Source organism: Pocillopora verrucosa, chromosome 7 (assembly GCF_036669915.1).
Source record: "Pocillopora verrucosa isolate sample1 chromosome 7, ASM3666991v2, whole genome shotgun sequence".
NCBI lineage: Eukaryota > Metazoa > Cnidaria > Anthozoa > Scleractinia > Pocilloporidae > Pocillopora > Pocillopora verrucosa.
The window spans coordinates 18,965,422-18,982,742 of NC_089318.1; the positions used below are offsets into that span (position 1 = coordinate 18,965,422).

Sequence of the window (17,321 nt, forward strand, 5' to 3'; positions counted from 1 at the left end):
GCTTCCACTCATCATTTTTTTTTTCCATCGAACCCAAATCCATCCCATAAGTGATACTTGCAGGTGTACTTGCACGAGTCCAATCCTTCCTGAGTGTTCTTGCAAGGAGGAAAAGAAAAATAGTCCACCGTTCCAATTTCACTATTAAAATTTGACTTCTTCCTCTTTTCCACGTAAATGTGGGAATAAAACGGCGTCAAATACACGTAAGTTAATTCGGGCTCGGTAATTTTGATAACTATGACGACTGTTGTGTCCGACATTGCCACTGAAGTAGTTCGCAGGTGCTTATGTCACGTGCTTGGTTTCTCACCATTATCCACTAAAAACGTTGCTAAAATGTCTCGAAGGAGATCTAAGTAAGAGTTAATAAATCACATCAAAATAGTCCCCATTCCTTCACAGCGGCTTTTCTGGAGATTTCCTCTTTGTAGCTGACTTTCAGATTAGATGTAAAATTTCATGTCTCCACATAAGCATTATCTGAACGCTGCTGGCAATACATATCATCCCTCCCCTCCCTCCCCCTCGTTTCAAATCCAGCAAGTAACCTTGGTTCTGTAACCAAGTTTTTTACTTACCTAGCAGAGACATGTTGAGGCCGTGGATTCTGGTACATTTAGAATGATAGGATTCCCATTCTGAAGGGCTGTATCAAGTAGTCGTCCAGAGGGCCCAGAAGCCCATCTTTCTGAATACTTTCCCTGACGCCTTCCCTTTTATGAACCAGTCACCGTAGGGGTCCCTGAATCCATCGCATAGACTATAACATCCAAGGTAAATTGTCCACTGATAAAGACCTGGTTCCAGGATAAGAAACAAGCTTCATAAGTTCCATTATTGTGAGCAAAAACAAGTCGCCGCACACGCTGCTGTGCCACGTAGTAGACCCTCCAGTTGTCTCCACCAATCATTTCCGTACTATTTTTCTAGGGTCTTTGAGTTGAATGAAAATTTTGCTAAACTCCCCCACAGGCTTTATGTCCCAAAATATCACATCACTGGTAACTGCTTAGTTCTGTTTTGTTTTGCCCCAGTGACTCTTTACTTGTCCCCCTCCATATTGTCAACGCACGGTGTGAATCATACTCTGCCAGCTAACGCGTGCGCGAACGCTTGGACGTAACCCCTGGCGTCGGAAATCTTGAAATTGACGAGAAACGAACGAATCTTTAGTGTCGCCCCCTGAATTACTTCTATAGAAGTCCAGATCAAAGTTCGGCTCCTTTTCAGAAATTGGAACCGGGAGTTGAATTTTTCAACTTTACGCCCTGAATCCCTTTCAAACGCACATCATTTTTCCTGCTATTGAAATAGTCGGTATAATTTGTGTTGATGGCTGCTGTAGTTATCAAATTGACTTGTCGCACTTCCTCCAACCTTTTGAAGCAATTGAGAAAACCTTGGATTTGTCAATACTCTTGTCCTTTGGACTCTCTCCAACGATGTATCTATCATTCACCATTCCGAAACACCTGGTCTTAATTTTCGACCCCTCAATTTTTTTCTGCAATTTCTCAAATAATTCATGTGGCGAGGATGAAGTTTTTTTCAGGCGATTAATGTCTTTAGCGGTCGCAATGCATTTTCGTGAATGATAGTTTCGGGAATAGGTACAACTATATCTCCTCCTCGTCTGTTAAGTTAATACCGGAAATAGAAATCCGACTACCTCGCAAGCGCAAATGTAGCAAACCTACAGCGCGCGAGACTGGGTCCGCGAGCCTCGACGTTGCCTCATGGAGACGTTCTGTCATTTCAGCTCCGCAGATTTCTCACGGTGAACGTTCCCCATCAGAAAGTATTCCTCATTTCAACCAGGTCTCATATCCTTGGATAAGATCGACTTTTCACGAACGGAGGTAAATTTCTGTGAATCTGTGAATCAAAGTGAAAATTGCAGTGTCAAACTGTGGTCGGCTATAGATCCCGCGTGCATTATGTATTGCCCAGCAATAAATAATTAATGATCTCTCCAGCCTTGAGAGAATTTGAAAACGCTTACCGGTGGTAATGAAGGAAAGGCAGTGTTCATCACCTTATGCATATAAAGTAAAAATAAAATACATTTCAGACGTTTTTGGTCTGTAGTATCGCTGAGTATTACGAGTTGTGCCCTATTTTGACGAGCCTGATTCATTATTTATTATCCAACTGCTTTATTTTTGAGCTACGAAGCGACATCTTTCTGTTGCGTTCCTCATAAGGCGGAAAAAGGAAAGACTTATGAAGAAGCGAATCGCGCGCAAGGGGCCGACTTGTTAAACAGTTTATTTTTAACTATATTAAAGTTTCACTAACGGCAACCAAGTGGTCAATCAGAAATGGTTTGATGCTACTGCTGGTTTATAGATTTAATGAGGCGTAACCGAAAGAAGTTACAATCATCGACCCAACGTTTTCGACACTCCGGTTTCGACACAGGAGTGTCTAAGCGTTGTTCTATAATTGTAACTTCTTCGGTTACATTCATTAAATCTTAAAACCTAAGTAGCATGCAACCACGTCAGGTTTTTTTACATTACACAAACAACCAATAACCTTTAAATTTTCAATCCTTTCCAAAACATCCAAATCACACCCCCCCCTTCTTTTCTACCATCCACAAGATCCGCTTGCTACCGAAACGGTCTCGGAGCTACAAAAATAAAAAAAAATTAGAATATACAATGACCATGTCTTGTTATCTTTCACAGCCCTAGAATAACCTCCCTATGGGCAGATATAACTGATAACTTTTCGTTACGAAATGTGTTGAAGCTGTCAAGTGTAAAAGGAAAAAAAGAAAATCTAGAGTCTCAAATATTAATTACAGGTTTGAGAGTAAACAATCCATACGCATGCCTTATTTCATTTATCGTGTAATTTGAATTGTTATAACTTCAAATTTTGTAGAACATACTTGTACCCCCCCCTATTTAACGAAAAGTTGTTTCTTAACCATTATCCAATTCTACATTTTGGATTGCATATAGTTCTATGGAAAATGATTTCTACTTTACAGCAGAGGAAGATCCATATAGCTAAGATAACCAAATCTGGAATTAGCTTGTTATGACTTCGCGAATAAGACAAAAAAACAAAACAAAATGTTAATACTTCAACCTTTGATAAACATAATCTAGAGCTGTTTTGTCTTCTGACTACTTTCTTTCTGATATAATGGAATAAATTTCCAGTTAGCCCCAGGTTCTTATCATTGCCAGATTTACAATGGTTTTCGAGCCTTCTCCTGCTTTAACCACGACCACCGAAGTAAGTCAACATGTCTAAACAAATATTCCCTACAGAACACACTGGGGGTTTACCTTTAACTCACCACTCGTTAATTAAATGTTGAGTTCTGTAGTCGCATAGCCTAAACATCTTTAACAAAACATTTTTCGATCCTTCCTTGCGTGTGTAAACGAAAGCCCTTTGGGTAGACAAAAGCTTGCGGGTATTTAATTCTATTAACCTGCACGTGTCCAGTTCTGCGCTTTAGAATACACAACCTGTTGGAATTGTCGCTTTTTTAGGAAAAAAAAAAAAAAAAAAAAACAATACCATCTTCTGAAGTGCAAGACTCGTTTCCGGCTACGGTGCTAATGCTACCTTTACATTCAGGTTATTCCATTTTGTTGTTACTATTAGGATTCAAGCGATTATTTTTTGACAAATTTTTCTTGGATTTGTGTCCAACCTCTGAGCAAACCCCTTACCTCCCCTCCCCCTCATATCCCAACGACAGTCAAACTGATAACAAGTTAGGGGAGGGGCTCGGTGTGCAGTGTCTCAGGTACGTGCACATCAACCCTTTCTCTTTAGCAGAGAAGGGTTTAAAAAAAGGAAAATTATGCCCATGTCGAAAATCTTAAATTTCAAACGTTGAACAATACTTCCCTTAAAACATGTCACGTATGAATTTGGTTAGAAGAGATTTGACAAGATACCAATCTCGGAGCCCAGGGATCGTTTGGCTCCTTGCCAGCGTTATGGTGTCCTCCCTTGCCAAGTACATCACTTACCTACAGTGGCCCACAACTGTCGTTGCAAAAGAAATACCTCGCAGCAAACGAAATAACTTTTGTCGCGAGGTTATTTCTTAACTTATTCTTTTTGCCGGTGAGGTTTTTTTCGTTTGGGGGCTGTGAGTTGTTTTTCTGTTTGCCGTGAGGTTTTTTCTTTTGTCTGAGTTTTTTCTTTTGCCGTGATGTTTTTTCTTTGCCGTTAGGTTTTTTCGTTGCGTGAGGTTTTTTGTTTGCCTGATCTTTTTTCCTTTCGGCCACGATTCTTTTTCTTTTTGCCGTGAGGTTTTTCTTTTGCCGTAAGATTTTTTTTCTTTTGTCTGAGTCTTTTTCCTTTTTGGCGTGAGTTTTTTTCTTTGCCGGGGTTTTTTCTTGCCGTGAGGTTTTTTCTTGTTTGCCGTGAGCTTTCTTTCGCCACGACGTGTTTCTTTGTTGCGTGCGTTTTTCTTTTGCCGTAAGGTTTTTTCTTTTTTGTCTGAGTTCCTTTTTCTTTTTGCCGTGACCAGCTGGTATGGGTAACCCGTACTTACCTCTTACTTGGCGACCAACATTACCGCTGAAAAACGGAGCCACGGAGGTGGGGGGGGGAGGGGAAGGGGGTTACAAATTGTGCCGTTTTGCTCAGTGTAACACCTTACCCAATTATCCTATAATTTCGCCCCTATTGTAAATGGGGCATTGTTTATATGTCCATAATCGATATTGGAACATCTATCTGGGGGCCGTTTTTGTGTGGAAAGGTCATGAGCCAGTACATTTTTGTCATGCTATTAACAGTCTTATTTCTGACAGAGGTACCTCCCCAAAAGGCTTTTGAGGAGTGATGGGAAGTGAGGGGGGGGGGGAAAGGAAGGAGAGAGTAGCAATGCAACTCTTCGCTCATCACATTAACTTAGCATGATGTATGATCTTATTTTGTCATAGAAGAAATATTGGTGTACCCTTTACAATCCTCACAATAAACCTCAATATTCTCCCATCTCCATTCTCTACAACATTCCCCATGGTAACTGATGAGATTCCTTTGGCAATAAAAGCTTCCTACTTTGGGTGGTGATCATTACCTTAATTCTTATTATCTCATGAATGACTTAGCAGTATTACTGTAGCATAAATTCGATGCTGGTCACTCTATGGTTTAAAGGTTCGAAACTTTAACGATGCTGCAAGTTGCGAACAACAACCTCCAGGCACAGCTTAAATATTATACCACAGGAGAAAAGCAGAGAATAGCACGAGCAATGATTTGTATTTTGGCTTGCTGTCTTTTGGCTGGTTGACAAAGAATTTGTAAACCAGTTTTTTGGTACAGTCCTTCTTTTTATGATCATGCTTTTGTTCTCTATCTAGTGTTTATGACTTCAGTTTCATAGTTGCAAAAAGATATACTTTATTGTTTTTGGAGACCGCCCATAGCATAATGCAATTTCCGAGTGTTTCATTACATAAGAGAAGGGTTCTGCGCAGAGACATCCTTGTTCTTGGCCAACAAACGTATTTTACCTAAAAAAAAAAATAAAAAGAAATGAAACAGCAACAGTAAACTTTACAGGTTGTTGCATTGCAGAATCAAATAAATACAATAACATTGGTACAATCTAAGTGAGAACCGTAACTACATATGACCATAGCACCGGAACACGAGTTTGAGATCTTGCCGTTGTTACTTTCACCACGACATCTCTATTGTAGGATACACTGAATATTAAGGATAAATTCCATTTGTTTCAAATTTCTTCATAACTGTGGCAAGCTAGTCCACAAACAAGCTCCACCATTTCGATTTCCTCAAACGGCGATTTCATTTCAGATACCCAGATTGTCATCCTCTAAATCCTATGAAAGGAAGAAAAACAAACACCAGCTGTTACTTTAAACAACTGCACCAAGAATAGTGGAGACGAAAACCAGGTAACCTGGAAAGAGTACCACAAGGGTAAGTATTGCCAGTATACCTCTTTTCATTTTGTACCATACTTGCTGAGTTGTTACCCTTTTTCCAGAAACAACATTTCAAGGACTTTTCCACGCGCAGATTGTACTTTTCCAGCCTCAAATTGAATTTTCCAAGACCTCCAAATTCACCCTTAAATACTTTTTATTCTCACTGAAGATTTCAGACATCAATTCTCCTTACAGTCTCTATACATATCTTAACATGTAAATTCTGAAAACTTTCTTGCTTGATTTAGGCAGAGTTCCAGGACCTGACGGTTTTTTTTCCAGAACCTTCCATCCAGAAAAGTGTCAAAATAAAATTCCAGGACTTGCCAGGTTCTCCAGGACCCATATAATCCCTGTATCTGGGATACAAAGCATGAATGCATGTCTTTTAGACTAGACAGGAAATAAATGCACTTCAAGTACTTTTCTTTCTTCTTATCCTCCTACTTTCAATTACTGAAACCTTGTTTCAGCCACTTTAGGCAGTGTTCTCTTTCTCAGATGGCAAACACTCAAGTTGACTGCGTGTAGTAACCTCTTATTAATGCCTAGAATTACATGGAATTCTTAAAATTCAACAAGTAAAAGGATTGCGCTACCCTCTTGGAAATTTCTTTCACCTGTATTGCTTAAAATATGGAAGAACACTGCTTATGCATTGCATCTAGATCTAAATGGCTTGATTTTTGAAAATAGAAGTAGAGACAGTATCATGCTTTTTATTGCAATTGGGCTCAAATTAACTTTTGGCATTTTAATTAAGGAATTTTTTAATACCACAATGCAAAAATCACTATGTAGTACTTTAACACCTGTGCAGTAAACATGTTGACTAGTAAAAACCAAACTTTCCATCTCTCTATAATTATTCTCTCTAAAAATAACATATCTTACCAAATTTTAGTTTTTTTCTTTTTCTTTATCTTCTTGGTGGGTTTTTCATTGGTACATCAAACTCTGAGGTCAGCTTTCCTCTTTCTCTGAGAAATAGATGTAACTGATGATGACACCGAAACAGACCCAGGAGACCTAGCACCACACTGAGGTGGCACTTTTGGTTCTCCAACAGGAGAAAAGGTAAGAGGAGAGGCCAAGTCATCAAACCCATAACATGAACTGTACACACTTCTTTCTGGTTGTATGCTTGGTGTGGAGTGTTCTGGGTGAAATAATGTGAACAGGATTGCATGAGCGGTTGCTCCAAAGGAATGTTTTGATCCACAATCATGGATGATAAGATCCCCTGTTCAGGTTCTGAATCTGCATCATATGGGTCAGCATCTTTTTGTTGAAACATGGACCTTGTTTTTCTTGTGTGCTTGCATTTTCTTTGTCCTGAAGAGTATAAAGGAAAAATCTCAGATTACACAGAGAACAAGAAAATTTCTTGAAAGGGTAACACGGTGGCAATACTACATATAATTGCTCTAAAACTTCACTTTATTATTTCATAAACCTATTAAATTTGAATTCAAATTAAAACTTATTAAGTTTAATGTGAAAGTTTAACCACTGCCAAGAACTGCAAGATTATAAAAATTCAGATTTCCTTGACATACTAGTCTTGTTCTTGAAAGATGTTGGGCTACGTCATGTGTTTCACTGAGTTTTCCAGATTCTGAAGATTCTGTATCTTCTAAAAGAAAGAGAAATAGGTGATACCAATATAACCTGGTCACATAAAGAACACAAAATTATTTTCTAGCACAATAATGAACTGTTCTGACCACTCAGTTACATGAACATGGCACATGCATTACAGGGCTGTCAATTAGGTTAAAAGTGGAGGGATGCCAATTTTTTTATGTCAGATTTCATGCAAGATTGGGAACTATATGAGTTTCAAAAAGTTCTGATGTTCCATAATGTTCACACAAACATTCTGACAAAATCTGAACCTGGAATCAAATCCCACACCTGATCAAAACTATGACAATATTTTTGAATGTGATTGGTTATCACCAGCCTGATTTGAGCATTATGTACAGAAAAAATTAAGTGCTTCTGATAGGCTAAAAATTCATGTACACGAGTGCAAATGACAAATAGAGGTAAAATTTCGCACAGCCCCATCCTACATTTAGTTCTTGGATAGAGAAAACAATGACAAAAACAATACTTTGCCATTGGGAAAACACATTTGTTTTACAATAGTATGGGGCTGTGCGGAAATTTACCACATATAATAACACGATTTCTCTTACAATTTGGTGTACTAAGCACTTGTAAATTTTTCGAAGACGACCAATTGCACTTACTCTCTGGGCTTGTGCAATTTTGTTGTCTCTGAAAAATTTACTCGTGCTATAGACACCAAAGAGCACTCGAAATCATGTTATTAGCTAAACTAATATTAAACCTGTGGTTGAAACGGTTACCCTGGCGCCAGCGATTTACAATTGTCAACGTTTTTAAACTCATCTGTTTTAAGGTTGAAAAAAAATATCAAACTCATTTGAATAAGGAAAATTTTGAAGACCAATGAAAAGATTCAGCGAAGTCATACACATTGTATTCACTGACCAGTTGTAAGATTTTTTGAAGTTGTTTGTAAAGCACACGGTAATATCTCACCTTGTTCGACCTGGTTTTTGGCTTTGAATTTTTTCTTCTTCTTCGTGGGCATCTCCTAATATGATATATAATTAATACTGACGTTTAAAACTCGAAACCTCAAGGATTTACCCCATCGCGAAGGCAGTTGTTTACTTTGAATATACAACGCGTACTAAAACTTCGAAAAAAACGCGCCTCGCTTCTGACAAGCGATCACTGCGCAAGTAGTGTCCATTCTCTCACGTCAATAAAAATGTATTGGTCTGCGATGAAGAGAAAGATCGTATGTCTTCCTCAAAAAGTTTATGTGAGTGAAATTCTTCTCTTGATTATTTCGATAATTTTAGAGATAACGTCTTCTTCGTTCCTGTATACCGCAAGAAGAATTGCAGGGGACAGTGTGTTCTGTTCGCGAAGTTGTACGAGAGAGCTCGAATTCTCCAAGGTTCATCTCCCAGTTGGTGCTATTTGCCAATGGTTTTCAACTTAGCTGCTACCACAACTTCAGTCTTTGTGCTCAAATTAATAATAAAAGAAGAAGGTATGGATAAGTAGATTGTATAAATTTTACCGTTGAACTGTATTTTTTAAGCAGTGATACCAACTGACAAAGTTATAATTTTCAAAGGTGTTTTTAGTTAATTAATATAGAGAAATGATTGATTATTTTGCAATTATTATCTTCATTGTTTGTCTTCAGTACATGTAAAAATGTATTATTTTATTCTATCCTACGTTATGGAGATATTTGAAGATGGTTTTCCTCTTTTGTTATTCAATTTTTTTGGTTGGTATTAGTTTGGTGTTTGGTGTCAGTGATAGTTTAATTTTTTTTTGTTGCTGATATTTAGATGCATGGTGATATAATTGAATTGTTTTCTGGTTTGAAAAGTTTTTAAAAAAGATCAGCTTTTGGCCCCTAGGCTGCAGCCTTTGATAATTGATATGTAACACACAAGTGTATGAGTATACTTATAGAATATAAATATAATTATTTATAGAATGTACAATTATAGATTTAACATAATAATGAGAGATGTGCTTAGAGGTGATAACTCAAAACAAACAAACAAACAAACAAAAATCACTGATTGCAGGTCCAGCCCTACGGGTTTTGTGCACTCTTCTTGGTCTTTGAGTATCTTGGTCTTGGTACTGGTCTTAACAGTATCAAGTATTTGATATATTATATGAAATTGTACTCTAACCATGCGATTACCCATATTTGCTGTAGATTCTTCTATCGTATTGTAATAAACATTTTTGGCTCTGAAATATAGTGATTGCTTTGCAAAAACTGTTAGTGTCTCATGTTGAACCAAATCTGAGTTTTAAGTAAATGTGCAGTGGTATATGTTTTGGGTATTTTTCTTCCTTTCAGATCTTGTCCAAATTAATATAGCATTTTACCCTTTAACTCCCATGAGTGACCAAGACAGAATTTCTCCACACAATATCAAAGCATTATAAACCAGATAAGTCATGAGAAAAAAGAAAAATGTCAATTTGTGAGTAATTAGTTGATCCTATACAGAATTCTCTGAACAACATTATAAGAATTGTGTGATTGACAGTAGAAGAATTACAAATTTAAAGGGTAAACAGGGCTGTTTTCTTTTCAGGTCACGCAGCAGTGATTTGAGAGTTCTTGGTCTAGGGTCACTTTCTGCATTTCTTGTTTTTCTATCATCTTGGATTATTTCTTCTGGATTTCGTGAATTTTGCAAGTCATTCGTCATTAATAAGTAAGTGAACACTTTTTTTTGTGGTCAAACATAGTGAAGAGGGGGTTCATGCTAGTTATAAAATATCTAGAAAGCCAAGGAGAGTTGTAGAAAATAAAATTAATAAAAATAAATGAAGAAATGAAACCTTTATCACACTTTATTACACTATTATGACATAATTAAGCAACTTCTTGATAATAGTCACAAGGAATGTCAATAAAGTCATGGTAAAAGTCACTAGTATTATAACATTCAGGAGGATTCCTCACTTCACTAAACACTGTAAATACTTTCTGTTATTAATTTTGTCATTGATCCACACTGAAATGGCCTTTACTGGTAGAAACAACTGTAGGTCTTCAAAAATTGCTTCATTGTGGGTAGAGTTATCTCATAATGCATTGTTACATTTAATTAAGAATTCCTTGTTTCTAGTGTGAAAAAGTTAACAGTAATTTAGAAAAAAGGCCACATTGAGGCCTTATTTTCACTAACTGCTCAACCCTTTAACACTCATGAGTGACCAAGACAGAATTTCACCTAACAAAATCAATACAATATCGACCAGATTTATTTAGTGATGAGATTAAAGAAAAATATCAATTTGGGGATAATTAGTTGATCCAATACTAAATTCTCTGAACTAACATTAATAAGAATTGTATGGTTGACTGTAAGGAGAACTACAAATTTGATCTGGAAGTTAAAGGCTTAAGCAGTGTTCATTACTGCAAAGATCTCTCTCATAGTCAAAGGCTGTATTATAGCTAGAGGGCCCCTTTTATTCCTTTGTGATTATCATTATAAGGAAAAAAATCAACAGATGAATCAAGAGAAAAAAAAAACACCCAATCACACTCTGTGTAAAAAGTACAGGGGATCCTCTTGCTAATTTTTTCAGCATCTCTTGAAACCTAGTGTGAAGGAAAAGCAGAAAATGGTAAAAACACGCATTTTTTACATGCAAGGTTCTTAACCCTAATCATCCTGTAACATCAGTATGCATATTCTCTGTACTGTTCTCTGTACATTTCCTGAGGTGCTGACAAGGAGAATTAGTGTAACAATCAAAGCTTCTTTACCTGGTGATTATTTCCTTTTATAACCTTAATGGGTGTTTCATGGGTGATATTGTATGGAGAAATTAGATGTTAGTCACTCTCAGGGGTATAAGGGCTAAGTTAGGATGGGTGAGAAAAATATCAACACCATGGTGTGGATGAACATTTATTGCTCTCTCTTATTTGAGGGAAGAATGCAAGTTTTGGGCATTGAGAAATACATACTGATTTCCATGCAAATACTCTTATTGACCATTCATAATTCTTGTAATCATATAACATGGGTTTAATTTCTAGATTATTTATTTAAAATAATTGTTTCTATGTCATCTTTGCAGATGCATTCATGCACATATAAAGGCAATGGATTGGAAAAATTTCATCCCTAAGTACACTGATGGTGGCGATTTATATTTCACCTTACAATTAGCAGAGGTAAACATTACATTTTGGTCCTGCCTTCTTAGAGAAGTCTCCTAATTGGTTAGATATCAGGGAATTCTATGATAATCATAGAACTCCCATAGTTAATTTTGATTCAACGGCCTAGTGGTCAGTGTGCTGGACTCTAGGTTGAAAGATCTGGGTTTGAGACCTGGCCAGATCATAGATTTCTTTCTCACAATGTTTCTCTCCATCCAGCCATATAGATGGGTTCCTAATAAAATGCTGGTGGGTACCTTATGATGAACTGGTATCCTATTGAAGAGGAAGAAGTACATGTAACACTGTACTTACCTGTGTATTGTGTGCACCTGTACTCCCAATTGCTTCTTGTTTTGGGACTGAGATAAACTCTTACTGGATGAGCCAGTTGGCTTGAGTACAGACTTTCCCTATGACCATTTCTATTGAGATGTGAAACATATTCATGGGTATAGCATAAGACATTATTTACTAGAGATAATACAATGTAGTTGTACAGTTCCAGGGCTTTTTCACATGAGGGTGACCATTGTTAAGTGTCAATTCATAGTTTATCTGATTGGAACCCTAAGAATCAATTTATCTTTATTTTCCAATGTCTTTTGGTGTAAAAATTAGAGGGGGAAAATAAAATAAATTAGAAGTATAGAAAAATAAATATCCAGTTCAAATGGCTTGAATTACAAGCTTCATCAATTTTGATCTAATTTTGATTGTGTTTGTGTTTTTTTTTTATTAGGCATCTGGCTGGTCTGCCTGTCTACTCCTATGTGTTTTTTGTGTGACTTGTGCTCGAAAATTGTTCGCAGGACTCCACACAACTAAAAACTTAAATTTTTATGATGAATAGTCTTTTACAAAGGAGTATATCTCAAAATGAAAAACTCAAGCTAAAACTTCAGAATGTTGTACATGTATCTCCTTTGATAAATGGTAAAAATTGTAGACACCATAGCAACATGTCTTATTTCCTATATTAGGTTAATAGAAGGTAGATTATGGTCCATTGCACCCCTGAACAGTTTCATTGTTTATTGTTTTTTTTTTTTATTTTTGAAGGCTCTTCAAGAATAAAAAAAAATGTGATAGTGGATTTAAAAGAAATCTTTATCTAATATATAACATAATTTATTTCTTCAAAAGGTCTAGGTAGCAGCAGAAATGTATCAAATTTAAGAAAATATACTACTTCTTTTAAAAATAAATTTTGATCTTATTTTGATTGTGTCTAAATATGTTTTTAAAAAATGTTGTATATTTTCTTAAAGAAAGAAGAGAGAAAGTCATGGTTACTAGCTAGCTAGTCTAGGCTGATTTAACTCCCAAGGTCTCATTAGTAATTCTCCTCACTGTCGCTTAAAGTTCTTGTGATGTTAGTTTGGAGAATTTGATATTGGATCAATTTATAATTCCCTAATTGATATATTTCTTCATTCTCATCACTTGTCAGCATGATATTGTATTGATTTTGTAAGGAGAAATTCTGTCTTGGTCACTTATGGGAGTTAAAGGGTTAGGAGAATTTGCTGTTACATTGTTACTCTTAAACTGTTATTTTTTGCTCATCTTTTAGCGAAATATGGTGAATTTCACCCATAGCATTTAACAAAGGTTAATAAAGAAATACACCATATAAAAGTTTGGTCAAGTCCAAGTTTGATAGCAGTAAGTTTGCGAGAACTATTGAATGGGACTAGTTTTGCAAGTTTTCGTTTAAGGTTATTTGATCATAGTCAATTATATTCATATTATACGGAACAGATGTTTCGTTGAAACATTTAAAATGAAATTGAAACATGTCAGTGAAAGAAATAGAGACTCTGCAAAACACGCCTGGTGCGGTGCCATTAGAATCCAGTCTCTCTCTTTCGTCCCAATCATGAGTCGATATGGCGTACTGGTGAGATCACCAGAAAGTTACGTCGTTATTTTCACGGAAATATGGTGTTAAACTTCACAGGATTTTCCAGTCTCAAGTATCAGTTTCATATTAGTGAAGCTATTCTCTTGATCTTGTCGATGCTTTTGGGGATATTTTCTAGTCTGCGGCTGAATGAAGTTACTAAGTTGTGCGCTGGACAATGCATGTTATTCGCGAAGTTGTACGAACGAGCTCGAATTCTACAAGGTTCTTCCCCAGGGTGGTGCTATTTGCCGGCCTGTTTGCACTTAGCAGCAGGGTTATGCTCATTGGTTGTGCTCAGCTTCGTTAGAGGGGGAAGATATAGGTGAGTATGTTGTTCAAATTAACCTTTCGGCAATGATTCGGATCCCTGTGCTTGCGCAAAGATTTCTGGGATCGCTATGGGGCAAACGAAGGAAATATTTGGCAAAAGGTAGTTTCTACGTCCAAAATAATAATTTTGAAGAGAGATAAGTGCCTATTTGCTGCCTTTTTATCAGAATTAACATAATTTTGAGATGAGAGAAGATCAAGTTTTTGTTTGAACAACCAAAAAAAATGTAATATATGTTGTACTAGCCTGCAGCAAAAATTATGACCGGCATCTTTGATTTTGATTGCAGTGAAAGGCGTGGGAGAGAAAGAAATCCGTACAAAGTGGGTGAGGGACAGTTAAAAACAAGGATAGGGGTGGGAGTGGGGGTGTGAATATTCTCTTTGCCTTTCCCCACCCCTTTCCCCCATGGGCAACTCTAACTCCAAATCAAACATGGCCTTTTGAAGAAATGATTACAAGCATCTCAATGTTGACTCCCCTTAATGAGATGCTTGCACTGCAGGCTAAAATTATACAAATAAACTTTTCTCCTTGCAAAAGGATTATTGTGAAACTGTTTTAATGCTCTCACCACGTATTACATCTTAGCAACTTGCAATGTTTGCCCTGTGGCGATCCCAAAAGTCTTTGCAAAAACAAAAATTACAGGCAACTTATTCATTAGCTTGACACACATTTTTGTGGTTAATTGCACCAGTTATGGGGGATACGGAACCATTTGCTGGGGGGAGGGGTCACTGATTGGGGAGACAAAACATATACATGCAGTCAAATCTCAATAACTCAAACCTTCAAGGGAAATTGATAAATGTTTGAGTTATCAGAAGTTGAAAACAAAAACGACTAAAAATAAGGCAAAAGCAGTGTTTACTGTCAGTATTGACTGACATGCTTCAAAGTGGTTTGAGTTGTTGAGGGTAAAAATATATAGAGAATGGCCTGAAGGGAAACAAATTGCTTCATGTTAGCAGGAAGTTTGAGTTAAGCAAACAGTCATGATAATTGATAATAGTTGTCGCAAGTTTCATCTTTCATTCACTACCATCAAGTATCATGTTGAATTTGTACATGTCCTAACTAAATGATAATTGATGATCATGGATGATAGTGCATGAGAGTTTGTGTTCAAACACAAGTGATAGTTGAAAGTATCATAAACTATCATGACCATTTGAACTGGGGATTGAGTCGATTAAAACCTTAATTTTGCCAGACTTTAAGCCCCTCTCTCCTCCTCCTCCCCTACATCTTGAGAGTACCCCAAAAGAAATTTAGCTATATTTTCCCCCTCTTCCTGAATTACATACTTATTGTAACTTACAAATGATTACATAGGATATGTGTGTTTAACCAAAAGAAAAGTTGTAAACAAATCAGAGTCCTCTTTCCTCAGGTCACAGAGCAATTGTTCAAGAGTTCTTGGTCTCATATCTGTATCTGCTTTTCTCGCATTTCTATCCTCTTGGATTATTTCCTCTGGATTTCGAGAATTTTGCAAGTCCTTTGTCATAAACAGGTTAGTGAACATTCTTGCATGCTATTCTTCTATTAGCTCTTTCACTACCAAGATTTGAACTATAGGTTATTTTAACTGAAGGTTATACATTTATTGATACTATTTTCGTTAAAACCAGGTAGCTGCAATCTGAACTAATCATTTTCACCTTGTCCGACTTGCAGATGCAGTGCAGAACATTTTAGCTCAATGGATTGGAAAAATTTCACCCCAAAGTATTGTTATTGTTCAAATTCATATAGGTTACTACAAAAATTGAGGTAGGTTTAAGACTTGAACCAGGTCAAATGTAATCTCTTAGATTCCTTGGTCAGTTATTCTCCTTATAAAGTTATTACTTGTAGTTGGGACTCCAATGGCAGGGGGGTCTGCACTTCATCCCTTTGAAGTTCTTGTTTCTCATGATTATTGTTATGGCTTGATCATTTGGATACTTGTGACTGACCTTGCAGATACTGCATGTTTCAGATTGTCCAGCTTCTAAGCAGATACATGGTTACCATTGTCAGAAACTATAGCCGGTAGTTTCATTGTTGTTGCATTACGCTAAGAGACGGGAACCTTGTGACAAGGATCTTTGATCATGTTCATATTCCATGTGATTGCAGAGAAATGTTTCTCTAGATTATTAAAAGGGTGATTTGGTAGGATAGGTGTGTTAGTGGAATTTTTGACAACCATGATCATAATCTAAAGGGGACACTCCACAATGCATTTATATCAGGAAATTTTTACACAAAGTAAAAAGCTGCCTTTTGCAGGGACAAAGTAACTGTGTACAAATTGAAAATTCAAGATATCTTAATTTTTTTAAGTTTTGTTATTTTCAGTGTGTGTATTTGTCTCTGTGCTAGAGTGGGTGTTTAGGGAAGGGATCATACTGTTTCATGCTTCCATGTTACAATATATTTTTAAATACTTTGAATTCTTCTTCCTGGTTTCTTATATACCTGTATTTCTCTTCTTTTCAGGGTTCTAGTTGGTGTGCCTGTTTGTTATTGTCTGTCTTATGTGTGACTCATTTTGTGCGATTATGGGCTGGGCTGCAAATTACTTCAACACCTTGATAGATGATTCAGTTTAACTGACTTCTTCCGCTGACCTCTCCATGAGGATCATTTTGACACCTGGCTAACTCAGTGCTGACAGATTTTCCCTTGACCCTCTTACTCCCAAGATCCAATTAGTATTTCTCCTTAGTGTTTTTGACATTCTTATGATATTACATTGTAGTTTGGAGAATTTGATATTGGATCAAATAATGACTCCCTAATTGATATTTTCTTCTCATCTATTGCCTGATTGATACTGTAAGGAGAAATTCTGTCTTGGTCACATTTGGGAGATATAGGGTTAACTCTTTAACTCCCAAAATCTGATTGTTAATTCTCCCCTGTAGCTGCTACACATTTCCTTGTAAATTAGTTATGAGAACTTGGTGCTAGATCAAGACAGCGGCTTCTACCTGATAATTTTGAATATTCTCATCACCTGTTTGCTAAAGAATGTATGGATATTGTAGGGAGAAGTTTTATGTTAATCACTTCTGGGAGTTAAAGGGTTAAGTGTGTTTTGTTGTTACATGTACAAATATCAGCTCAAGAGTGTTATCCTCTAAATCAGAATAGACTTCAACTTAGTTACATAGAATAGAAAAATAACAGTAGGAGTTCATACAAAATTATTCTAGAATTAATAGTGTGATGCATGTAGGCTCTAATGAGACTCTGCCGGTTGAATAGCTAGTGGTTTATGAAAAGAAGGGAATAAATTTCATTGTTTGGTGTCCTGATATTTACCCTTTAACTCCCAGATCAAATTTGTAATTCTTCTCACCATCAACC

At 36.6% G+C, this 17,321-nt stretch overlaps 1 protein-coding gene and 1 pseudogene across 1 annotated transcript; one reads left to right on the top strand and one right to left on the bottom strand.

Annotated features, from left to right (window-relative positions):
* Positions 1 to 5,734: 5,734 nt before the first annotated feature.
* Positions 5,735 to 8,577, bottom strand: LOC136282577 (uncharacterized; annotated as a pseudogene).
* Positions 8,578 to 10,094: 1,517 nt separating this feature from the next.
* On the top strand, positions 10,095 to 16,364 carry LOC136282286 (uncharacterized). The gene is made up of 5 exons (XM_066169706.1): positions 10,095 to 10,252; positions 11,634 to 11,730; positions 12,461 to 13,949; positions 15,355 to 15,477; positions 15,642 to 16,364. Exons 3-5 carry the CDS (start codon positions 13,663 to 13,665, stop codon positions 15,739 to 15,741), a joined length of 510 nt encoding a protein of 169 aa, XP_066025803.1. The 5' UTR covers positions 10,095 to 10,252; positions 11,634 to 11,730; positions 12,461 to 13,662; the 3' UTR covers positions 15,742 to 16,364.
* The last annotated feature ends 957 nt before the right edge of the window (positions 16,365 to 17,321 follow it).